The sequence below is a fragment of the Carettochelys insculpta genome, chromosome 32 (genome assembly GCF_033958435.1).
Source record: "Carettochelys insculpta isolate YL-2023 chromosome 32, ASM3395843v1, whole genome shotgun sequence".
Classification (NCBI taxonomy): domain Eukaryota; kingdom Metazoa; phylum Chordata; order Testudines; family Carettochelyidae; genus Carettochelys; species Carettochelys insculpta.
The window spans coordinates 5,266,481-5,291,802 of record NC_134168.1 but is presented as its reverse complement, the minus strand read 5'-3'; the positions used below and the strand labels follow the sequence as shown (position 1 = coordinate 5,291,802).

Sequence of the window (25,322 nt, the reverse complement as noted above, 5' to 3'; positions counted from 1 at the left end):
ACCAAAGGTCCATCTAGCTCAGTATCCAGTCTGCAAACAGTGGCCAGTACCAGGTGCCCCAGAAGGGGTGGACCAAAGACAATTTTCAAGCAATTTTGTCTCCTGCCGTCCATCTTCAGCCTCTGACAATCAGAGGCCAGGGACACCATTCCTACCCCCTGGCTATAACAGCCTTTTATGGACCTAACCTCCACGAATTTATCTAGCTCTTCTTTGAACTCTCTTATAGTCCCAGCCTTCACAGCCTCCTCTGGCGAGGAGTTCCACAGGTTAACTACGCGCCGAGTGAAGAAGAACATTCTTTGATTAGTTTTAAACCTGCTACCCATTAATTTCATTTGGTGTCCCAGCAGAGGGAGATCTCTGCTGCTCAGTGTTTGCATGACCCAATAGGGACATGTTTCCAGGACATGGAACTGGGGCTGGCTGGGATCTGTATCCAGGATCCTCCCTCCTCTGCCCTTCACTGGCTCTTCCTCTGCCTCTGTGTCACCAGCCTCCCAAGTAGGAACCGTCTCCTCTCCTGATGTGTTTGTCTTTCCAGATCTTTTCCCAGCTCCCCAGTTCACTGTGTCCCCTCATCAGACCAAATACGTCAGCGGACAGAACGTGACCCTGACATGCTCACCTGCTGGAGCACCGAGTGTATCTGGCTTCCGGTTCTTCAAGGAGGGACAGCTAAGCCCCTTCAAGGAACTCCCCACACGCATGAACAGTTTTACCGATGTGATTCAGCTGTCAGGAGCTTCCGGACTTCTCGAAGGAAATTACACCTGTGAGTTCTGGACGAACGTTTCTGACCAAGAGAAGAAATCGCATAGGAGCCAATCCATCTCCATAGCAGTGGCAGGTTAGTCCTTCTCCCCACCCCCCCAAGAAAAGAGGCTGTTGCGCTCGGTCAGCCTGAGAGAGGTCGTATTGGACAGGGAGGTCGGGTGGTTTGTGTGTCAGGGACTTTGCTCACCTACCTCACCTCCTGCTCACTTTGTGGTGGTCCCCAACTCTATGCCCCTCCAGATCCTCCACCACCACATAGTCTCTGCCTTGACTTCCTGCACCTCACCTCTAGTCAACGGTACCTTGTCATGCCCACAAGGAGGTGCAGGTGATGGATCCAAGTGGGGAGCAGATCTCCACAGGATTCTTTAGCTTCACAGAGCTGCACCTCCCCAACAGAGAGTGAGTTGTGAGGGTCCCCTCAGTGCCCAGAGATCTGAGGAACACCACGCTTACTCGCCCTTGATACAAGCAGCCTCATCCCAGCCTGCTGAGGGCAGGTCTCTCACACACCCATCCTCAGCCACACAGGCCGCCTTCTGCAAGCCCACGTACACTGAAGAATCCCTGGCACAGAGGTGGGGCTGGCTGGATCCAAGAAATAGGGGAAGAGCCCGTGAAGTGAAGAGGAAACACTGTCTAACCACCCAACCCTCTTCTACGGTGCTGCTCAGGCATTGCTCATGGGCCTTGACCCTGGTGATGGGAACCAATCCAAAGACCGGAGATCTTTCCTGCTGAGTGTCTGCCTAGCCCAATGGGGATGTGGATCCTGGGCAAGGAGCTGGGACTGGCTGGGGTCAAAGTCCAGGATTTCTCTCTCTGCCCCGCACCAGCTCTCCCACTTCCTCTTTGTCACCAGCCTCCCAAACAGGAACTGTCTTCTCCCTGACTTCCTCGTCTTTTTTCCAGAGCCCGGCGAGGCTCCCAGACTCACCCCATTCCCAGAGAAGTCGATCTATACCAGAGGAGCGGACCTGACCCTGACGTGTTCAGCAGCTGGGACCCCCAGCGTGTCTGGGATGTGGTTCTTCAGGGGCGGCCAGGACATCAGCTCCACAGAACTCGCCTTACCTCAAGACGGTTACAGGGGCTCGTTTCATCTTTCTAACATTTCTCAGTCGCAGGCCGGAGAGTACAGCTGTAATTACAGGCAGAGAAAGTTCGGGAGGGAGATCCCTTCCAACAGCAGTCAACCCATCTCCATAGCAGTGAAAGGTGAGGCGCCCCGAGGTCCTCTGGTTCACTGGCTCCATGGCAGGGTATCTCACCCGCCCCCGTACAAGGTGAGACACAGCTGGGTCATGAAGTTCCACTCAGGGCTATCCACTGGGTAAATTTCAGCCCCTACCTCTGGATACTCTGAGGGATTTTTGCGGTGGATGCGAGGCAGGGAATTGGTGTTACTTTTGGGCTCCAGGATAGCCAAGCACATCACATTTGAACACTTGAGGAGGGTTAATTAATTGAACCCCAGATCTGGAGATAACACATGGAGAAGAAGGCTAACGGCATATTAGGGTGCATTAGGAGGAGTATTTTGAGCAGATCTAGAGAAGGGGTTGTTCCCCTCTATTTGGCACTGGTGAGGCCACAGCTGGAATATTGAATAGGGACAGCAATTACCTGGCCCGTTATAAGGACTTTTACATACTTTGTTTGATCTAACTCTTGACTTCCCCACCCCTCTGGGTGCTACTGGACTGCTTTTTTGTTTCGAGTGTTCTGAGTTCCCAAAGTGCTTGTAGGTTGCAGCCTGCTATAACCTCCCACCTCCTGCCTATGTCACCGTGTCAGAAGGTGATGTCTTTATGTGGTTGCTCTGTAACTATAAATGCTCAGGGTCTGGAGAGAAACGTGGCCGGCTGTGAAATGTAAGCTTGCATGGGGAGAGGTTCTGAATATAGTGGTATGCTCTTCTGGATCATGGAGGGGTAAAAAACTCCCAGTTACATTCCCTCTAACAAGAAACTAGAAGATCTCAACTGGTAGCCAGTCAGCCAGGCTGTACCTAGAGTAATCAGGTAATGAAACCTCTGTCAACGCAGTCCGTGTCTTCCTATGAGTTTTAACCTTCCAGCTTCCTGTTTGCACTGACTTTCTGTAACCCTCCCTAGCTTTGTTTCATTTGGCATCACTTAGTCCCCGACCCACAATGAATAAACTTGATGTATTTTAATCTAAACCATCCCAGTTCTGTGTTTTGAATTGAAGTTGCTGGTAAGTCCCGTTAACATGGTAAGCAGCTGGCGAATGTGTCTTTAAAGGGTCAAATGTCCCTCATTGTTTCTCTGGATGTTCAAGGATGGGATCAGACACTCCGGGGCAGATGATCTGGGATAAATTCACGCTGGGCTGGGAGGGTCCATTGGCTAGCCATAACTATGGATGGCAGAGACCAGAGCATGGCAGAAGGTACCAAGAAGGCTGCTGAACTCAGATCAGCCCAACGGGCGTTGATCCAACTTTTCTCAAAGACCTCCAATGAAAAGAGATTCCACAGCCATTTGTGCCAAGTTAAGCACAGTTTAATTGTCCTTAAAGTTGCCAAGTTTCTCTTAATATCTAACCTACATTTCCGTTGCCACATATTAAGGCCTCGTGTGGCTTGTGATAATTTCAGTGGACACAAAGAACACTTAAGACTCTGTCACGTTCGTAATGCCGTCTTAGAACATGGTCACCCTGTTTCCAGGTATCCTCTCTCTAGACTGAACATCCCCACTTCTTTCACCTTCAGCATGAGCTCAGTATTTTTTTTTTTCTGTCCTCTCAACTCTTTCATATCTAACATGGCGTACTGGTGTGCCTACATCTCGAGAGGGTATAGCATTTTCTTTAACAGCATTCTCCAGTTGACTTCACTAGGACTCCTTGTTCCACCTGGTCTTCAGTGAGACCTTAATTGCTTCACTCAGGAAGTGACTGGAATAGGGCAGTAAGTGACGGGTGCCAGCAGAAGAAGGGCAGCTGGCGAGGTCCAGGCGTGCTGAAGGGCAGTGAGTTGCAGCTCCCAGAGGTGGAGGGGCCTGCAACCTAACCCTCGTGGGAGGAGAGACCCCCAAGGGGGCTGGCACTCTGCAGGGGCCTCCCCAAACCATGGCAACGCCATAATACCAGCTCCTTAAAACGGACGTTGTGCAGGGGGAGAGGCTCCCTCATGGCAAATCCACCAAAGCCCACCTTACTGCTTGGCTGGAGGAGAACGAGCACTCCTGGGAGTTGGAGCCAAACCCCTGCCCAGCCGAGGCTCAGGAAGGGGCTGGGAGCAGCCAGCTATGCCCTAGGGGTGCAGGGATCCATGGAGCTGAAGCATCTGGAATTCGATCTGGGGCTACCCATTGGTTACGTAAAAAGTTATGGAACCATGATGGAAACAGATTACGGAGGTAGTTTAATAAAGAAACCAGCCCTAAACAACGGAATGTGGATTTACAAATCTGCATGGATTTAATGAATTGGCATATGAAGAACAACGTGATTTGCATGAAGCTGACATCAGCTGTTGCCCAGGGTAGGGTGGCCACTTTGTTGATTTCCATTAGAGCTAGAGCAGTTGGTATTCCCCTCTATTCACGACTGGCGAGGCCACATCTGGAGTATCGCGTCCAGATCGGGGGCCCCCTAATAGAGGATGTGGATGCATCTGAGAGGGTCCAGTGGAAGGCAAGCAAAATGAGCCGGCTGCTGGAGCACATGACCTACCTGGAGAAACTGAGGGATTTGGGCTTATTTAGTTTGCAGAAGAGAAGAGTGAGGGGGGGATTTAATAGCAGCCTCCAACTTCCTGCAGGGGGGCTCTACAGAGGATGGAGAGAGGCTGTTCTCGGTGGTCACAGGTGGAAGAATGAGGAGCGATGGTCTCAAGTTACAGTGGGGGAGGTGTAAGTTGGATATTCGGAAAAGCTATGTCACTAGGAGGTGGTGAAGCACTGGAGTGTTACCTAAGAGGTGGTGGAATCTCCATCCCTAGATGTTTTTTAAGTCCTGGCTTTTCATAGTCCTGGCTGGGATGATTTAATTAGGGTTGGTCCTGCTTTGGGCAGGTGGCTGGACTGATGACCTTCCAGCCCTAGGATTCTATGATTGCTTTCCCACATTCAAAAAAGATGAGCCTCCAAGGAGACCTGCATTGTCCTCCATGATCAGGAGTTCTCACCTGTCCCTGGCTTGCTGGAAATGAATTACAGCACCTACCATCAGCTGGTGGTGCCTGCCTGGTTTTGACGGGCTGTTCTGAGGTTGTTTATGAGCTGCCAACGCAGGTGCAGAAGGGGGCATGAAGGGGGCAGTTGCCCTGGGGCCCGGGGATTACAAGGTCTTCACCACTACTGGAGAAGAAAAAGCAGTCAGAATCATTGTTACAGGACACCCTAGTGGCACCGTCTGGCACCCCTGAGAGTACAGCAAGGGCTGGGAGGCTCTGATGTTTGGTTGTCCCCCTTTTTTCCAGGGGCCCAGAGCACTTCCCCTTCACCAGAATAACCACTTCCTTTTCTGTGTTTTCACCTCCGTTTTGGTTTCCCTTTCTGTTTCTCAGCAATCTCAGTCAAACAATGTTCACAGGACCTCTTGGGTCCAGGTTTAGTAGAATAAAGGTGCCACTCCCTGTCTCGGCCAGAGTCCAGTGCCACTCATCTGGCTTGTTAGATTCCCATATGTCTGTGAGAAACTTGGCAACCAGGTTGTCTTGCCCTGAGTGCATTTGAGAGCTGCAGCATTGTGGGAAAAGCTTATTTTGTCCCTGTTTATCCCTGACTTTCCCAGAGGAAACACACAGTGTTGGACCAGCAATGAAGGGTCCTGTGGCACCTTATAGACGAATAGAAAAGTTTTGAGCATGAGCTTTCGTGAGCACAGACTCACTTCATCAGATGCCTGTCTCCAGGAACTGATCCACCCTTTCACATAACTGGCTGTACTCCCGCTCCCTAGTAACCGGGAGTTTCATAACAATACATTTTCTCTTGGCTTTGATCTATTGTGGCTGTATTCCTTTGTAGGTACCACACGGCCAACCCTCTTCTGGTGAATTCAGCTCTGGCTTGTGCTTCCAAGGTTTCTGCTGCCCTGAAGATCTGGAGAGCTTTTTCTGAAGTGACATCTTCGTGGAGCAATTTCTCTCTTCATCCGTTGTCTTCAATCCCACTGTGATGAGGTTCAGGGGTCCCCAAGTTCTGCACCCCATCCAGGTAGAACAGGAAGTTTGAGGCACCAGAGGCCCAGCTCAGCACAGAGGGGTCAGTACAGTCGGCAGACAGACCCATCCTGGGAGGAGGAGCCTGAGGGATGTCCCATCTGGGGTGTAGCTTCCCCCCAGCCAGGCTGGCTGCCTTCCAACTCTCTCTCCCCTCTGCTTCTAACTGTTGCCTCCAATTCAAACCCAGCTCTGCTCTCCCCTCCTCTTTGTTCAGGGCAGAGGTGTTACCTGTCAGCTTAGGTTACAGCCCCAGGGATCATCCTTAGCCGCTGGGAGCGGCTCTGCCTGTCACACACTTCCAGCCTGAGTTTCACACATACTCCCCACACTCCATCATAGCCACACGTGAGTCTTTCCCTGTCCAAAGGCTTCATGAGCTCACCAGAGCCACAGCTTTATTGAATTCCCTTCAGTCTGTGACTTGTTGCTGTATGCCAGGAGTAGACGATGTATTTTATGGGGAGACACTCCAAGATTTTGCTATTTAAGAGAGACACTTTTTTTATGGAGGCTCTGGGGTTTGGGATGGACCTTGGGTGCAGAAGGGAGTTAGAGTAAAAACTGGGGGGACAGCAATGTGTTCGGGGTCTGAGAGGGAGCTGTGTTGAAGGAGGGAAGGAAGAAGATTGGGATGCAGGACAGGGAATGGGGTAGGGGTTCAGGAGAGGATTCTGGCTTGGGGAAAGGGTTTAGAAGGGGGTGCAGGGTCAGGGAAGGAGTTGGGGTGTAGGAGGGACTTACCCTAAGCAGCTTCTGTTCCACAGTACTCCAAGGCAAGGTTCTCTTCCTGCCAGCAGCCCCCGGACCACTTGATTCTCCATGCTTTACGATCCTTCCCCAGCTTCTGGAAACTTTCTCACCTCCTATTGGTCACTTTCCAGGCAATGGGAGCCGAGGAACTGTCGCACTGCCCCACCCACCCAGCAAGCACTCTGAGCTTCCATTGGCCAGTTTTCAGCCAACAGGAGCTCAGGGATTTCATTGGTGGAAAGGGCAGTGTACAAAGTTCTCCTTAGTGGTAGCAGGCGGGATTGAACTTTAGGTGGGCCAGATCCGGCCCGTGGGCCAGGTCTTTCATGGCTCTGCTCTATCATCTCAATTGTTTTTTGGCCTATCAAAATTTTGTCACTGAAAGGGCTCATTCTTTTTCTCATGCCATTTTCTTCCAATTTAGCCAGGATTTCACTGAACTTTGTGTTTTCAGCTTCCTCCAAATTAACATTGTTATGAATACCCACTGCTTCCTTCACAATTTTTTTTGTCTCCTCTGCCCCTAGAGCTGCAAATTACCATTCACGTATCAATCAGAATCATTTCCCGCCCCCTTTCTGCAGCGTTGTCTTGGCAAAAGCTCCCTGAGATGCACTAGAACCTCCATAAGTTTAAAACACAGCCTAAGGACAGACTGCCATCAATAAGACAGAACCTAGCTGGGGACAAGGTCCCATAACTGACCTGGAGTCAAAGGGGCCAGATCCCCTTTGGATGTAACTCCAGGGAGGTTCCCTTACACCAGCTGTGACTCTAGCCCCTCCCACTAGCGCTACTTTGCAGCAAAACCACACCTTGGAGAAGGTGGGGGAAGTGGTCAGGTGTCCTCAGCCCCTTCTAACCTCAGAACAGGCTGTGGGTCCAGCCACTGACCAGAGCAGCGGCTTCAAACGAGGCTTTGAATTTCTCCATCCCTGTCAGAGCAGAAGGGCCGTCCCTCTTCCGTTCCTAGATGGAGCCAGTGGCTGAGCTGAGAAACCAGCTCCCAGCCCAGAGTCACCGGCTCAGCATGTTGCTAACTCTCTGTAGGGTGAAAATTCCTCAGGCAGGCCCTGGTTTGTGCTCAAGACCCCCCTATTCAATTCTTACAGTCTGGAGTAGGCCTATAATATAGAAACTCAGCTAGCAAGAGTGGAAAGGTGCCTCGCTGGGCCCCTTCTCCCTTCTCTCTCACAAGACCCAGAGGAGGACATCCCAGCTCAGGCAGGAAGGGCCTTGAGGCCCTGCATGTGGAAACCAACTGTTCGTGCTGTTAATGATTTGTGCTTTAAATCTTCCAAATAACGCCCCCAGGTGCACCAGTGTGGAGGCTCTGTGTGTAATAAACCCCCCTGCTTGCTTCACACATGGTGTCCAGACTTTGTTCCAACTCTTCTCTTCTCTTCTCTTCCAGCATCTCTGCAGTTTCTCCCCAAACCGGTGTCCCTCACAGATAATGACATCTCTTGTCCTCTCTGAGGTGCTTGTGACTGGATTGGGGAGGGCTGAAGCGGAAAGAGGTTTTGCTCCCCCTTCTCTCACATGGTGATGTTTGGACGAGCAAGGATGGGGGGGAAATCTCAGGGTACTCTGTGTTGTCCCCTGGGTGGGTCAGGCCATTGGAGGAGAAGAACGACCCCAGTTGATGGCTGCTGGTTGATTCCCGTCGGGGGTCCCAAACCAGGTGCTCTTTGGCATCCTCTTAAGAGAGAATGAGGGCTCAGTGGGCCATGAAGGCTGAACACCCACCTCCCAATTGCACCAAGTCCCCCTAAATTTTTATTTAACCAGTGTATAGACTTGTTCCTGGGTGAGACGTCAAGAGCTGAGCCTCCCTCTTACTCCTCAGCAGGGATGCGGCCCAAAATCTGTGCTTTTGCTGGGAGAGACCCGACATCCTGACCAGCAGGATAGGGTGATGGGTCACCACGGAAGGCAGGTGGGTAAGATTTGCTCCTCAAAGGACAGTCTCAAGGAGATCTGAAATAAGGGACCGAGCCAGTAGAAACAGGACAAACCAACAACAGCTGCAAAGTTTGGAAAATTACACGCGTGGTGTTTATGGGTCACTCAAGGGAAGAGAGAGTGAATCCTGGAGAAACTCCCCTGAGTTACTGGAAATCAGTGCCTGGTGTGAAAGACTGAAACTCACAATGCTCAGAACAGAGAACGGGAAATCAACGCTGCAGCTCGGACAGCCCTGGTCATGAAGTGGTTGTTCCACAGGGCTCTCGCAATGCCAGATTCGTTCACTGGAGCGAGGAGAACGTTGCACACGGGTAAGCCGGTCTGGGGACTGCACCAGGGTCTGGCTGAGCTTGTGAGGTGGGGACTCAGTGCTGGAGGACTGGACGTAGCACCATTGCAGGTTCTAGCACAGGACAACTGCCAACAGGTCCTCTGGTGATTTCATGGACCTCCAGCTGAGCTGGTTTTAACATCTCCCATGGAAACAGAACATAGGGGTTGGAGGCAGCTGTCCCATCTCAGGTGGGCTGCCTTACTTTCTGCTCACTTCCCAGTCCTTCCCACTGGGCTCCATCTCCGACTGCGTCTGGCACGCACTTCTGCCCCTATGACACCCCTTAGTGCCAGTCTGGGGTCAATAGGTTCCCAGTACTGGGGCCAGATCCGTGGCAGGTATCTCTTCTCTCAAGTTCCTTTGCACCAGATAAGTCCCTGCCTAACTAGAGGTGTCAGTCATCTGGGGCAGCTCCTGAAGCCCCTCCCTCGGCTGCCAGACCCAGGAAATAGTCAGATCCCCTCCTCCCTCCCTGCACATCAGCCACCAGTGTCTCTGCAGCCCCTGACCTGAGCAGTGGCCACGCCTGGGGCGGTGACTTTCTCTGCCTCCGTCAGAATAGAGGGGCCCCTTCCCCTCCCTGTGCTCACACGCAGATGGTGGCTGAGCTCAGAACCCAGCTCCCAGCCCCGAGTGACCGGCTCAGCGTGGTGAGAACTCTCCTGCCCCAAGCAACCGGCTCAGCATGGTGATCTCTGTCCTCCTGCCTTTGCTGGGTAAGTGACCTGTTTCTGCTCCCAGCCCTCTGCGCCTCTCCAGAAATCCCCTACTGCATCCTTCCAGCTCTGTCCACGCCCACATCCTCTCCCCGCAGCTCTCACCCCCCGTTTTTCCTTCTCTTCCAGCCTCGCTCCAGGTTCTCCCCAAGCCGGTGTCCCCCACAGGTAACGACATCCCTTGTCCTTGCTGAGATGCTCACAGTAGGCTGGGTGGGGTTCCTGGGCGGTGGGGTTGAGGATTTCTCTCCTCTTGCAATGTGGTGCTTGGAATTACAAGGAAGGTTGGGGTCGCTGGGTGCCCCCGAGTCCAACCGTCGCTGGCCAGGCTGCTCCGTTCACAGGCATTTCTTGTGAACCTGCCCCGGCAGTGGCAGCTCGAGTCCAGAGTTATGTATAAGAGGGTGAGAAAGTGCCCCTGGTTGATGTCTCCCTGTTGGGCCCCTGCCCAGACTGTAGGGCAGAAGATGCCCCAGTCTTAAGGGTCATGGACACCTATCACCCACCTCCCCATTGCACTGAGTTCCTCGGGCAAGAGCCCCCCTCTATGGGCAGTTCTGGGGGTGAGGGGGGGTCTCTTCCCCAGCTGTGGGCTGTGAAAGAAGACAGAAGTGGGGGCACAGAAGCTGCTCCATCTAGCAGGACACGAACAGCAGGTTCTGCAACGGAAATGCAGAGGGTGGAGAAACTCTCCTCTCCCTTAACCCTCAACTGCCTGAGCTGCTTCATTTCTCTTTCTCTAGCTAGTGCTAGGAGGGTCTGATGGTTGGCCGATGGGTTCTCCATTCCCTTCTGCCCTGGATTGAATGTTGTCAGGTTTTGGGAGTTGAACAACTGGCATCAGCAAAGCTCTTCTCTCCCTACCTGTCCTGAAGGAAAGTGTTTGGATCTTGGGGTGTCTCAGGCAGGTGAAGGACCATCCCATGCTCAACCTGCCCTGTTCCGCTGGGATGGAGTGAGTGAGGATGATGGTACTCCCAGACCGGTGAAGGACCCTTTCCACCCCAGCTCTGTTCCTGTTAGCTCTCGCCCCTTGGGTGGGAAAGGCACTTTCTCTCTGGGTTCTTGCCTTCCTCCCTGAATTTCTCCACAGCTGATTGTGGGTCTGGTGCACGTGGGAGGTGGACCAGCTCCTGGGGACAGCAGACTGTGGGAAGTGGGGTGAAGATGCACGGACAAGGGGAGCTGGAATTTGCCCAGGGTTGCAGGCGTGTTCATCTTATAGTGAGGGCCTCCAGGAGATGGAGCTGTTTAGAGTAACAAAGAACGTTTTGCGAGGACATAATCCCACTCTCGTAGTTCCTCTGTGGCAACAGAAATTTGATAACTGGCAGCTCTTAAATTTAACAGACCCAAATTCAGACTGTAAATCAGGCGTGGCTTTTCATGGAGGAGGGAACAAACCACTGGGATTGTGGTGGATTCTCCAGCACTGGCAACTTCTGAATGAAGCAGGAACGTTTGTTTTTTCCTCTTGGAGATCTTCTCTTAGGTCACGGAGAAATCTGTTCAGGGAAGCTCGTGGTGATGCTGCATGAGCACGAGGGATGTTCTAGCCTGGGGATCTAGGAAGACCGTAGCACATAGAAGAGACACAGAGAGAGTCACACTGTGGCAGGGGGAGTCAGTGTGCTCTATTTGCCAGTGTGGGAGTGGGTGCTGGACGGTGAGATGAGGCTGGTTTGTGTTCAGATCTGACTATGACTCATCTTTAACCCATTCTCCTCTTCCCATTCTGGTCTCTCCTGCTTCACCCACCCCTCTGTCTCTATTCTAGTTCCCCTGCCGGCTCCCATTCTCTCTAGGTACCCCAGCAACACAGCATACCTCCCAGGGGAGCAGGTTACCCTCACGTGTTCTGCTCCTCATCATGAGAAGGTTTCAGGATACAGGTTCTTCCATCAAACGGGGCAGCAGGATCCCACCATAATCATCAGAATGAATGCACAGTCCCAGCTGAAGCTCACGGCTGAAAAGGGAAACGTTGGGTCCTACACCTGCGCATACTGGAGGTGGGAATCCCATCATGAGATCTCCTCTGGCAACAGCAGCTCCGTCTCCATCACAGTGACAGGTGAGCCCCCGACTTGACTGCTGGAATACTGTAGTCAGTTCTGGGGTTTTTATTGCAAAATGGAGGTGGACTCATTGGATGGAGTCCAGCGAAGGGCAACGAAAATGATTTGTGGGCTGGAGCACGTAACCTGTGAGGAGAAGCTATGGGATGTGGGGTTGTTTGGTTTGCAGAAGAGAAGAGTGAGGGGCTATTAGATAGCAGCCTTCAGCTTCCTGAAGGGAGGTTCTAAGGAGGATGGAGAGAGGCTGTGATGGATGGCGGAACAAGGAGCAATGGTCTGAAGTTAAAGTGAGGGAGGTGTAGGTTGGATATTAGGAAAAACTGTTTCCCCAGGAGGGCGGTGAAGCACCGGAATGTGTTACCAAGAGAGATGCTGAAATGTCCATCCCCGGAGGTTTTTAAGTCCCGGCTTGACAAAGTCCTGGCTGGGATGATTTAGTTGGAGCTGATCCTGCTTTGGGCAGGGGGCTGGACCCAATGACCTCCTGAGGTCCCTTCCAGCCCTGGCACTCTATGATTCTGTGCTCTTTGACGGGAGCATCTCAGGACTCCGCAGCCCATCCAGAGACCACAGCTGTGTGCTCTGTCTGTAGTGAAGGCCTCTACTGACAGCTCAGACAATCTGTAGCAGCAACGAAGGGTCCTGTGGCACCTTATAGACTAACAGAAAAGTTTACAGCATGAGCTTTCGTGAGTTAACTCACTTCTTCAGATGCACCAGCAATGAAGGGGCTTAAGTACATACATTTGCACATCAGGGACTTTGCTCATCTATCTCCCCTCCTCATTTTGTGGGGTCCCCCTTTCTGTCTTTATACCGGAAACTCTCTCTGTCTCATGCAAATGTATGTACTTAACTCACTTCTTCAGATGAACCAGCAACGAAGGGGCTTAAGAATAAGGGTTAATATTCACAGGGGATGTCACGGCATGTGGGGGTCTCCAGGCCCTTTACCCCATCTTCAGGCAGACGTGACTCCCACTCAGCAGGGAGAACAGAAGAGTTATTAGGTGGCAGGGACACAGTGTAGAACAGACATGGCAGTAGAGAAACCGGAGCCATCAGTACGATCCACCCTGGGGAGAGGGGCCCAGAGGGGGATCCCTGAGCCAAGCCCTGGCCCTTCTTCCTCCATCTGTAGCACATGAAACTGCCCCATTCAACAGCCCAGTTCCAACCGGTTGGGCCCCTCCTCCCACCTTTGTCCTGTTTCCTGGGGGGGAGAGGTGTCACCTGGTAGGTCTAGATTGCAAAGCCCCTGGAGACCTTTTGTATATGTGTGAGAAGTCATCACACCGAAGCTCCCCTCACCGTGCCCAGGGAAACTGCAGCACCCACCTCATTTTACTACAGCACAGTACGAAACACTTGCAACCCAACCACAGAAATAAAATCCTCACACACACCCCAACTTCTGGGCACAAGGCCAAACAGCCACTTAACCATTGTGCTTCATTTCCTGTTCATAGTTCATGCCTGGGCCTCTGGGAAATGCAGATTTAGGAGAGAAAAGACAAAATATTTAGAGAGTTTAATTATTTCCCCCCTACCTCTCTCGCCCACGCAGTTCCTTCCTGATGGCTCGCCTGAGTCATACCGTGACATCCAGGAAGAAACTACTTAAAAATATAACGCAACCTCCCATGTTTACTTGTAAGACGTAAACACAGCACTTTCACTTTTTCTTTCCACACAAACTGATGAAACAGGTCAAGCCACAGGCTAAGCATTGGATAAAGAGATGGTCAGTCAGGGTTTGGTTATATGGCAAGCTAGTGTAGATCCAGGTGAGATTTCTGCTGCAATATTTGCCTGGCCTCGTGGGGAAGTGGTTTCTGGACACAGACCTGGAGTGGGCTGGGGCAGGTGTCCATGTCTGGGCACCAAATCTTAGGAAGGATGTGGAGAAATTGGAGAAGGTCCAGAGAAGAGCAACAAGGCTGATGAAAGGTCTAGAGACATTAGCTATGAGGGAAGACTGACAGAACTGGCCTTGTTCAGTTTCGAGAAAAGACTGAGGGCGGGGACATGATAGGGGTTTTCAAGTATCTAAAAGGGAGTCATAAGGAGGAGGGTGAAAAACTTGTTCTTGGCCTCTGAGGTTAGGAGAAGAAGCAACGGGCTTAAACCGCAGCAAGGGAGGTTTAGGTTGGACATTTGGAAAAACTTCCTAACTGTCAGGGTTGGAATAAATTTCCTGGGGAGGTTGTGGAATCTCCATCACTGGAGATATTTAAGAGCAGGTCAGATAGACACCTATCGGGGTGGTCTAGAAGGTGCTTGGTCCTGCCGTGAGGGCTGGGGACTGGACTTGATGACCACTTAAGGTCCCTTCCACTTCCAGTGTTCTGTAATTCGATGCGTCCAGTCTCTTTCTCTGCCTCTGTGTCACCCACCTCCCAAGTAGGAACCGTCTCCTCCCCGACCCTCTTGTCTTCTCCAGCTCCCCAGCTCACCGTGTCCCCTCAGCAGCCTGTCTACATCACAGGAGAAAATGTCACCCTCATGTGCTCAGCTGCCAGGGCGCCCACCGTGTCCGGGGTGCGGATCTTCAAGGACGGCCGGCCGATCCTCTCCAGGCTACTCCCCTCCCGCCCCTACAGTCACACCGAGTCACTTCTGCTGTTGCGGGTGGTCATGTTGGATGCTGGAGTGTACAGCTGTGAATACTGGAGGACAGTGTTTGGGCAAAACACCACGTCAGAGAGGAGCCAACCTATCTCCATAGCAGTGACAGGTGACTCCCCCTCCCTTCATCCTCCTGCTTGGTGGTTCCCCAAGACACGTCAAACAGAGGCCACCATTTTCACAATCTCCTGCCCCACCTCTTGGTCCTTCACCCTGGGCCCTGAGCATCCAGGGACCTCCCTGGAGAATCTGTTACATTCCCACACTTGATTGCTCACAATCTTGCATGATTTTAATGGTACACGATATTTAGCTCCTCCTAGCCCCTTCTAGCTCAACATGAAATGACAAGGCAGAAACCCTCCCTTGCCCCATCACTCAACTTCTCTTCAAAAGCTCCCAAGGGTGCAGCAGAACCTCCACGCACTAGTTCAAAACGTTCCCCGAGAGCCCAGTGGGACCTAGGGGCTGGTTTCAAGTCTTTGCCGTGAATGAACAAGATCCCAGCATGTGAGAAGCTGCAAAGTCTTCAAAGAAGACGATAGGTCCAGCTAGACCCATTTCAGCGGAGTCACTGGGGCATGTCCCAGCTGGCATCTGTAAAGCTCTTCAGTATTACCCAGGGTTGTGACGCACGTGACTGACACCTGCCCCTGGTGCAGAGCAGAAAGGGCATTGCCTGCTGGGGGAAGTCCCAGCATCCTTGGTCTCAGTGGCACAAGGCTCCCCATCTCCCACCCCATGCAGGCTGAGCTGGCCCAGGCAGGAGCTGCCCTCTAGATGCCAAGCAGGAGATGCTGGCCCCACTGCACAGCTCAGTGTTTTCATTGCCCAGCAGGGATGTGGTTCCTGGGCATGGAACCAGGGCTGGCTGTGAGGTCTGTCCCCACGATCTCCCCTTCCTCTGCCTCTGTGTCACTAGCTCCCAAGCAGAAACCATCTCCTCCCACAACCCCTGGTATTTTCCAGATCGCCCCCCAGTTCCCTGGCTCACTGTGTCCCCACGGCGGCCTGTCTACATCACCGATGAAGCTGTGAACATGACCTGCTCAGTTGCTGGAGCAGCCACTGTGTCCGGGATCTGGTTCTTCAGGGATGGCCAACAAATCCACTCCAAGGAGCTCCCCTCGCCTCAGGAGAGTTATACCGACTCAATTCAGCTGTCGGGGCTGTCTGGCCTGCAACCAGGACGTTACTCCTGTGAGTCCTGGAAGAAAGTAAATGGGCGAGTGATCCCATCAATGAGAAGCCGACCCATGTCCATAGCAGTGACCGGTAAGCCCCCCTGTTTTCTGCCGTTGTTTGGCCCCATGCTGAGAGAGGTTCCCAGCTGATCAGAAGGCTGGGCAACAGGGAGACACCAGAGCCGTGTCTACACGTGCATGCGACTTCGAAGTAGCGGCACTAACTTCGAAATAGCGCCCGTCACGGCTACACACGTCGGGCGCTATTTCGAAGATAACTTCGACGTTAGGCGGCGAGACGTCAAAGTCGCTAACCCCATGAGGGGATCGGAATAGCGCCCTACTTCGACATTCAACGTCGAAGTAGGGACCGTGTAGACGATAAGCGTCCCGCAACATCGAAATTGCTGGGTCCTCCATGGCGGCCATCAGCTGAGGGGTTGAGAGATGCTCTCTCTCCAGCCCCTGCGGGGCTCTATGGTCACCGTGGGCAGCAGCCCTTAGCCCAGGGCTTCTGGCTGCTGCTGCTGCAGCTGGGGATCCATGCTGCAGGCACAGGGTCTGCAACCAGTTGTCGGCTCTGTGGATCTCGTGTTGTTTAGTGCAACTGTTTCTGGGAGGGGCCCTTTAAGGGAGCGGCTTGCTGTTGAGTCCGCCCTGTGACCCTGTCTGCAGCTGTACCTGGCACCCTTATTTCGATGTGTGCTACTTTGGTGTGTAGACGTTCCCTCGCAGCGCCTATTTCGATGTGGTGCTGCCCAACGTCGATGTGGAACGTCGACGTTGCCAGCCCTGGAGGACGTGTAGACGTTACTCATCGAACTAGCCTATTGCTACATCGAAATAAGCTATTTCGATGTTGGCTTCACGTGTAGACGTAGCCCATAGGCTGCAAATCCTTGTTTGAGAGCCGGGATCTGGTCTCCAAAGGGGACCCTGGTCCCAACGGATGCTAAAACCAGAGACGGAGCCCTCGGCATGGGAGAGCTGTGAGGTGCAGGGAGTGTCTCGTGGAGATTTTACTCATCTGCTCTAATTCACTAGATGAACTTGGCTGGGTACCACCTGCCCCTCCCCTCCCACATGCAGCCACAGGTTACTGCTGGGTGTCCCTTCTGCTATATGGAATACTGACTCCGGTATTACAGACCCTTTTTTAACCCCATCCCTCTGCCTGAGCCCCACCCCCGGGTACCTCCCCACAAAGCCAGTTCCCTTCACAGGCTGGGCTGCCCCTGGGGTCACAAAGCTCCCAGAATCTAATTCCAAAGTGGGGGAGATGGAGCATCTCAGATGGGGTGTGACCAAGAAGCAGCTTCCTTCCTACTCTGACTGGCCCAGGGCTGGGGGATTCTCTAGTCACGTATTGGATATCCCGTCCTCCCAAGAGATCCAAGCACTGAGGAGCCAGCTTCCACATGTGAACCTTGAGGAAAGCCGTACTGGGCAAGGAGATCGGAGTGGTTTGTGTGTCAGGGACTTTGCTCATCTACCCCACCCCCTGCTCACTTTGCAGTCGTCTCTTCCTCTATGCCCGCTCCAGACCTTCCACCATCTTGCAGGCTGTTTTTGGCTCCTTGCATCACATCTCGAGCCAGAGAGAGGGTGCCACCCTCGGGTGCTCTGTCCCCAAGTGCCTGAAGGTGAGGGGATGCTGGTTCCTCGGTCAAGGTGGGGAGCAGATCTCCAAGGAATTCTTTAGCCAGGGCAACTCAGTGATCCACGGAACTCAATCAGCAGAAAGTGTGGGTGAGGTTCCCAGGGGGACCCAGGGATCTGAGGCACATCGCTACCACTACCTGGTCCGTATCTTCCAAGCCTTCCCCAACAGCCCATGCAGGCTGAGGCAGCTCTGGCACAGAGCTGGAGCTGGCTGGGGTCCATGCCCAGGATCTCTCTCTCTTTCTCTCTCTCCTCTGCTCTTCACTGGCACCACCTCTGCATTGCCAGTGGTAGGGGAAGATCTAATGAAGAGCAGAGGAAGAACCATCTCCCCACCCAACCCTCTTGTCTGGTACTGCTCAGGCAAAGCTCTCAGCCCGCATCCTTGGGGACAGGAGCCAATTCAAAGCCCACAGATCTGAAGCTTCATTCATAATTATTAATAGGAGATGGATCCATTCATGCCATCTTTCCCTATCCCCTGTTGGCACCAATACCCCAGATCCCCCATGGTCCTATCTAGGGGAGGTGAAGGTGCTACCCTAAGGCTCTTGGCACTCAGAGAGGATGGACAAAAATTCTACAAAGGGGCTCTAAATTGGTCCCAACTCCTGTGCAGTAACTGGCTGATGCTCACAGCTGAGACAGAGACCACCCATCCCTTTTCCCTGGGAAAACCCAGCCCAGCCAGCAGATCCCACACTGAGTGTCCCTGCCCGAGGATGTGTACACAGAGCAAGGTTGAGATCCACAGATGCAAGGAGTTTACCATTGAAAACTCTCTATCTTTTACCTGGTAACATCTTCCCTGCCCTGCAAGGTCCTTCCAGAAACCCCTGCTAGGTGTGACATTCAACAACTAACAGTGTCCCCTGTCTTTGAGACCTCAATGCCTCCTTCATGAATGCCCTAGGGATCTCCTGGTGGAATGTGTCACTCCAATGGGAGAGTCTGTCCTGGTCATGTTACCCCTCTTAGAGTCACAGTAACATGAAACTATGGGTCAGAAACCCTCCCCAGCCCCTTCATGCCCCATTTGTTCAAAGCTACTGCTGATGCAGAACACCCTCTAAGACATTGATTTAAAACATACCCCAAGAGCCCAGTTTGTAAGAATTAGTGAAAGCTTTACAGGAGAACTCAGGTACATCCACACCCATATGAATGGGTCTCAGCTCCATTGGGGTCAGTGAATGGGGCATATCCCAGCTGGCATATGTCCCACTGGGTTCCCAACCATGAGATTGCTGGTAGTTAGGGTTTCCATGGCCCCATGGGGACATGGTTTGTGGGCACAGAGCTGGGGCTGGCTGGGGTCTGTGTCCAGGATCCTTCCCTCCTCATCCCTTCACTGGCTCTTTCTTTGCCTCTGTGTCACCAGCCCCCAAGTAGGAACTGTCTCCTCTGACCCCTTTGACTTTTCCAGATCCGCTCCCGACTCCCCAGCTCACCTTGTCACCACAGCACCCTGTCTACGTCACTGGAGAAACCGTCACCCTGACGTGCTCAGCTGGCAGGGTACCTACTGTGTCTGGGTTCCGGTTTTTCAGAGATGGCCAGAAAATCAACTCCGAGGGACTCTGCTCACCTCAGGAGGTTCACGCCAGCTCAGTTCAGCTCTCAGCAATCTCTGGGCTGGAATCAGGAAGTTACAGCTGTGAGTGCTGGAAGATAGAGTCCAGGCGAAAGATCCCCTCAGAGAGGAGTGAACCCATCTCCATAGCAGTGACAGGTGAGTCCCCCTATCTCCGGCTGTTTGCTGGCCCTGTGGTGGTATCTTTCTCCCACATGGATAAGGTAAGACACACCCTGGTCACTCCAGCTCTGGGACACCACCTGGGTCGGTTTCCACCCCTACCTCTGGCTCCTCTGTTGGGTTTGGGGATGGGCCTTGGTACTGCTTTGGGGTCTGGGAGCTCCCAGCCCTCAGCAACATTTGAAATCCTGGAGAAGTTGAAGGAAAGAAACTCCAGATCTCCCCTTCCACCCTGGTGTGTGACAGGCCGTGCAGGGAGAGGCTCCCATCTGACCACTGGTTATTCACTCAGAAAGCCGTGCCAGAGGGAGAACCCTTAGGCTGCAAATCCTTGTTTGAGAGCCAGGATCTGCCCTTCAAAGAGGACTCAGGTCCCAGTGGAGTGACTGGCTGATGCTAACACTTGAGACAGAGACCTCTTGTCCCTTACCTGTTGTGTGCCCGGGGCAACCAGCCCAGCCAGTGGTTCCCACAGAGAAAGAGGCCTTCCCTCCTGCTGGGTAATTTGTGGGTGCAGTGCAGCTCTGAAGACCACTGAGGTACAGGGATGGAGGGAATTTCCCATGGAGAATTTTCCCTGCCCCCTCGAAATCATTAGATGAATTTGACCTGGTAATACGTACCTCTCCCCTCCCAGATCCATCCCCGGATCCTTGCTGGTTGTGACCTTTCTGTTGTATGGAATACTGACCCCATATGACCCTGTCTCTCTGCCCGAGTCCCCAAATACCTGCCACAGGGCCTGTTTCCTTCATACGCTGAGCTGCCTCTTGGCTCACAAAGCTCCCAGAATTCAAATCCATAATTCAAGAAGATGGAGCATCTCAGCTGAGGTCTGATCTGGGAGCAGCTTTCCTCATACCCTGAATGGCGCAGAGGTGGGCCAGGGAGGTTGTTGGGTCATGCCCCTGTCTGCACCAGGTTGAACCATATGGATGGGAGCTCTAAGCTGGGAGGAGCCATCCAACCTCTGTGAGCCTGGGGGAGGACTCTCTGGGCGGGGAGATCTGGTTGGTTAGTGCTTCAGTATCCCCATCTCTGTTCAGTGTCAGAAATGCCAGGGAGATGTCCTGGCCCCCGACAGCAGGGCGCGGTGCTTGGCTCATGGGTAAAGTTTTTCACTTACAACTCACTGCTGTGGGGGAACTTGCAACCCTATCACCCCGGCTGACCAGGGACCCAGGTCTACATCCTGATGCTTCATTCATAATTATTGCCAGAAGAGGGACCCCTTTCTGATATCCCGGACCACCTGCCAGTACCAGTTCACCAGGATCATTACAACCCATCTGTAGGAGAGGTCGAAGTCCTCCACTGACAAGCTCTGTCCTCAGTAATGAAAGCACCATCTCTCTGAAAGACGAGATCTGGTTTCCAAAGTGTTCCTGGTCATAGGAGAGGGACCCAGCTGAGACAGAGATGGCCTCTCCCTTACCCCAGATATGCACGGGGCAGACCAGCCAGTGGATCCTGTAGAGAGGTCCTCCCCGCTGCTGGGGAACATGTGGGCATGGGATAGGGTTGGAAAGCGGTGAGGTACGGGGTCTTTGGGCGCTATACCCAGGGAACTCTCCATCTGTCTCTCGTTCATTAGATGAACGTGAGTTGTAACATCTACCCCTCGCCTCCCAGGGCTGTCCAGTGATCTCAGTGTGCGCTGGGTCAGGCAACTGATGCTACTGAGACCACCATCCAACCAGGAGACCCACCCTGGGTAGAACCAACCTCCACCTTTCATCCTGGGAGAGGCAGCTTTGGTCAGGGAGGTTGAAGGAGTTTGTGTATAGGCACATCAGGGACTTCGCTCATCTGTCTCCCCTCCTCATTTTGTGGGGTCCCCCTTTCTGTCTTTATACCGGAAACTCTCTCTGTCTCATGCAAATGTATGTACTAGGTAGAAACCAATATCCCTCAGCCTGGGGGAGGCAGCGGTGGGCAGAGAGATTAAAGTAGTTTGTGTCTGTGTGCATGAGGGACTTTGTTCGTCTTTCTCCTCTTCTCGTGTTGTGGGGATTTTTCCCTCTGTTTCTCTACCAGAACCTCCACCTCCCCCGAGACTGTCTCTGGACCCTCTTTACCCCATCTACGTCCGAGGGGAGTTGGTCACACTCTGGTGCCTGGCTCCACCCAGTGAGAAAGCAAATGGATACAGGTTCTTCAATCAAAGAGGGGAGCAGGTCTCCAATGGGGTGTCCAGCCAGGGCACCTGGCTGCTGAGCGCGACCAACACAGCAGAGAGTGACGCATACACCTGTCTGTACTGGAGAATGGAGCTTGGGCGAGAGATCCCATCAGAAAGGAGCTATCCTGTCCCGGTGCCAGTGGCGGGTAAGAGGCTTTTCCCACCGGGGTGAGGGTGGTCACTGGGAAGGGTCCATTTCCATGAGCGGCTGCAACCCCAGGCCCTGCTCCCACTACCGCCTCCCCCACTCCAGAACTACCCCCAGGCTGACTGACCACAGGCACTTTAGCAGAGCCCGGGAATTTCTCCTCCCACCCTCTGCACTATCCCACATACTCCTGTCCTCAGCTCCATCATTTCCCCCTCCCTCTGGTCTCCAGAACTTTCCTAAGCTCAGCCTCCTTAGGCAAAGACACCCACATACTCTGAGAAGGTCCCCACCTCCACCAGGAGGGGCCAGATGGGGCTCACGGCCAAGGTAAAGAAACCAGAGCCCCAGCCCAGGCCAGCTCATTTCACTCACTAGACCACAGATCATACTTCAGAGAAGGCCGAGCGAGAAGAAAACCTGTGTCCACCTTGTCTGAGCTCCTGCATCACACAGGCCGGAGAATGGGAGAAGAACCAGCCCAAACTTCCCTCTGGCCCCAACTCCGATCTCCTCTGATTTTGGTTCTGATCATTCTCCCCCTACTGTGCTGGGCTCTGGCCTTTGGATTCACCTCTGCCCCATCTTCGCTCTTTCATGTTCCTTATCAGCCTCGCGCCACTCTGGCCCAAGGTGGCTGCCCAGATGAGAAAATGGCCTCCTCTCTGCCTCATGTGCCCATCCATCTGGGTACAGGGTGGCTGTACAGACATCAGTACAGGCTCCCAAAAAGGCAGCTTGGCACGACCAAGGACACGTCTACCCAGCAAGGCTGCCTGATTTCCAATACGGCCGCCCTCAGAGAGCTGTGCAGCACATGGCCACTCAAAATAGTCAAGAAAATGGCTCCCAAAGGGACACTGGCCTGGGCCTATGGTATGCCTACCTTGCTCTCTACCTTCAGGGATGGTAGCGTCCCAGAAGATCCATCCAGCTTCCACTGTGGCCAAAGGGGATGGGATCCCCAGATGCCCACTGTTCTCCTCATCTATACAGGCATGAATAAATATCAAGGGTGGGAGCATTAGGAAGCAGGGTTAAGAAGAAAACTCATGTCCCGGTGAACCTGGTCAGCTCCTAACCACACAGCCGAGCTCCACGTTGTATCTGAGAGAAGCACCACCACCCCCCATCCCTAGTACAAGTCTCATTTATTTCTGTTGAGTCCCTGAGCACCCTGAGGTGAAACACGCTTTAAAGGTAGCACAGCCATCTTCACTTCCCCTCTGCCCTATCTCTGCTGACCCCTCCTCTTTCCTGCTCCCCACAGATCTCCTGCCCCAGCCAGTGATGAGCATGAATTGCCCAGCTGGAGTGGTGTGCAAAGGGCTCCCCCTGCTCCTCACCTGTGTGGTCCCCGGGGACGCAGGTGAACGGAGGTTTCACTTCTACAAGGATGGAGCCAAGATCCCACCTGGGGACCTGGGATCTGAGGTCAACACCACGGAGTCCGATGCTGGCCCTGTGAATGTCTCTGTGCTCAGCATCCCATGGGCCAGTTTGACCAGCACTGGGGCATTCACTTGTGCATACATGCAGAACATGAGTGGGAGGTGGGTCCTGTCCCCAAGGAGCCAAGCCATGAACATGACTGTTAGAGGTGAGACGTCCCCAATTTCGTAATCCAGCTACCTGTGCTGTTCCTACTGCAGGAGAGCCATCCCTGGGCGTGTCTCCTGGAAAGGGAGGTTGGATGAGATGAAAGACAATAGAAAATAAAGTAGAGATGGAAAACACCTATCCCCCAACGGTCTTTCTAGCTATTATGATTCAGGGTCTAGACTCTGAGCACCTGGCTATGTTGTTAGTAGAGTTAGAGCTTCAGTGCCCACTTAAGAAACCATGAACGAAAGCAGAAAGGTGAGAAGTCTCACAAGGTACTTGTAATATATCATGAATTGAAGATCTATAGGCAATGTCCCAGGCCAGCCCCATAATCACTGGGCCTTCCTCCCAACCTTCAGAGACAGGAGCAAGCTGTTGCTGTTACAGCACCAGCTTGTTACAGCGAATGCCTCTCAAGATCTCCGGCCTTTCCCCAGGGCTGCCTCTCCGTTCTCACTTGCCCTCCCTTCTCTTTTCCTTGCACCGTGGGCAGCTTCACACGGAACCCATGGTATTGTGCTGATAACTGGCGGAGCCATCCTGCTTCTAACTGGAGCCCTGGCTGCTCTTCTCTGCTACTTCTACAGGAAGGAAAGAGGTGGGTGAAGAGGGCAAGGGCTGGGGTCTGCCACCTGCCCCTCAGACATCATCCAGGGAAAACTATTCTGTAGTGATCAGTGTAAGTATTTTAAACCACAACAACCACTGAGCATCCTACCATGGTGTGGTGATGGCCATCAACAACCACCGAGCATCCTACCATGGTGTAGTGGTGGCCATCAACAACCACCGAGCATCCTACCACGGTGTGGTGATGGCCATTAAGAATCAGCAACTGTCCAGCCATGGTGAGTCTATGGAAACCAAATCTTAGAAGTGCAAGGAAAACGAGGTATTTACCATTGAATGAGCAAGTAAAGAAGATGGAGGTCTAAAAACACATTTATTGGCTTTCCCATGTTTGACTTTATTCACATGTGAAGTCAAATTAACAACTTAGCTGAAGGTTGATTTGTCTTAAACAAATACAGAGCAATTGCAGGACAGTTTTCCAAAGAAGTTGGCTAGGGAGGATGGTGAATTATCATCAATGGAGATATTTCAGAGCAGGTTAATCACCTGGTATGAGCTGCAGAGTAACATACTCTAAAATGAATGGTTACGAAGTGGAGTTTAATTTCTTCTTTAGGTTACAAATGGGAACTAGACATTTCCTCGGGATAACTCCCCACTTCACCTCCATTCTCTTTTGGTTCTGTTTTAGTTCTGAAACCACTAAATAGCACTGAAGATGCTGGAGTGGAGCAGACAGATCCGGTAACATGAATGTCCCAGTGGCCCTGGTCCGCTCCCGGATGAGGAAGACCACCTTTTCCCAAGAGATTCTTTCAGCAAAAAATGTGTGTAGATGCCCCAGGCCCCTTTCTTCGAAAGAGCAGTCCTCACGGTGCTGGATTTTTCGATCCCTGGCCTGCTCTTTAGAAAGAGTGGAGGCCGGGTGGATTCTCTCTCTCAAAAAAGCAGAACGATTTTTTGGATCTACTTTTTTGTGTGTGGGGACACACTTTCAAAAGAAGTTTTTTCAGAGAAGATCTTCCATAAGAACTTCTTTTGAAGGGTCACTGTAGTGTAGATGTCGCCATAAAGAGTGGGTTCTCTGATGGCATGCAGCCAGGGGAGCCAATGGAGGAGGGAGAGGGATCATTTTGAACTGAAGCAGTTTCCTGCTGAGGGGATCTTTTGTTCTCTGGCTGGACCAGAGGGAGAGAGATCAAGATGCTTAATCCTAAACAGGTTTAATGAATCCAGTAAATATCCTGGCAACAACATAATGCGGGCATACTTATATGTAAGTAGAAAGAAAAGGTTTAGTTAGATGTGATCGGGTTACTTTTATTTAGAGTTTAGTGTGGGACTTCTCAGGCTGGTTGATGTATTTTACCCTGTACTCTGTAATTTCCAAAGTGAATTCCAGGGAAAAAATGCGCAGTTCTAACCTTGTATTTTAGTTTCTTTGCAACATCTAGCAACCAAGTATGCTTGGTCACCTTCTTGGTGTACCTTCATCTTTTGTTTTGTTAATAAATTTACTTTTAAAGGCAACAGTTCAATTCCTATGTCCTAAGGAAAAGTCTGTGTATGTTCATGCCTAGACCGAAAGGCCAGCTATTAACTTTCAGTTTAATGTCTTCTCCTTGTTTTTCTCATTATTGCTGTATCTCAGCCCCCAGAGGCTGTAGGGGTTCCCTGGCCTCCCAGCCCTGGCAGAGCTCCACTGCCTGGCCCTGGGCCTGCCGGCAGAGCTCCCCCAGCCCCAGGGCTGCTGAAGGAGCA

At 52.5% G+C, this 25,322-nt stretch overlaps 1 protein-coding gene across 1 annotated transcript in view; it reads left to right on the top strand.

Annotated features, from left to right (window-relative positions):
• The window catches only part of LOC142004601 (immunoglobulin superfamily member 1-like), a 28,158-nt gene extending 3,080 nt beyond the window's left edge, over window positions 1-25,078 (top strand). Inside the window, exons 3-14 of the mRNA XM_074982221.1 lie at window positions 545-850; window positions 1,690-2,078; window positions 9,676-9,745; window positions 9,875-9,913; window positions 11,523-11,819; window positions 14,267-14,560; window positions 15,421-15,726; window positions 18,724-19,029; window positions 21,091-21,381; window positions 22,654-22,983; window positions 23,482-23,586; window positions 24,253-25,078. Coding sequence (XP_074838322.1) covers window positions 545-850; window positions 1,690-2,078; window positions 9,676-9,745; window positions 9,875-9,913; window positions 11,523-11,819; window positions 14,267-14,560; window positions 15,421-15,726; window positions 18,724-19,029; window positions 21,091-21,381; window positions 22,654-22,983; window positions 23,482-23,586; window positions 24,253-24,314 — 2,795 coding nt within the window. The 3' untranslated portion in view covers window positions 24,315-25,078. The remainder of the gene's footprint in view (window positions 1-544; window positions 851-1,689; window positions 2,079-9,675; window positions 9,746-9,874; window positions 9,914-11,522; window positions 11,820-14,266; window positions 14,561-15,420; window positions 15,727-18,723; window positions 19,030-21,090; window positions 21,382-22,653; window positions 22,984-23,481; window positions 23,587-24,252) is intronic.
• The last annotated feature ends 244 nt before the right edge of the window (window positions 25,079-25,322 follow it).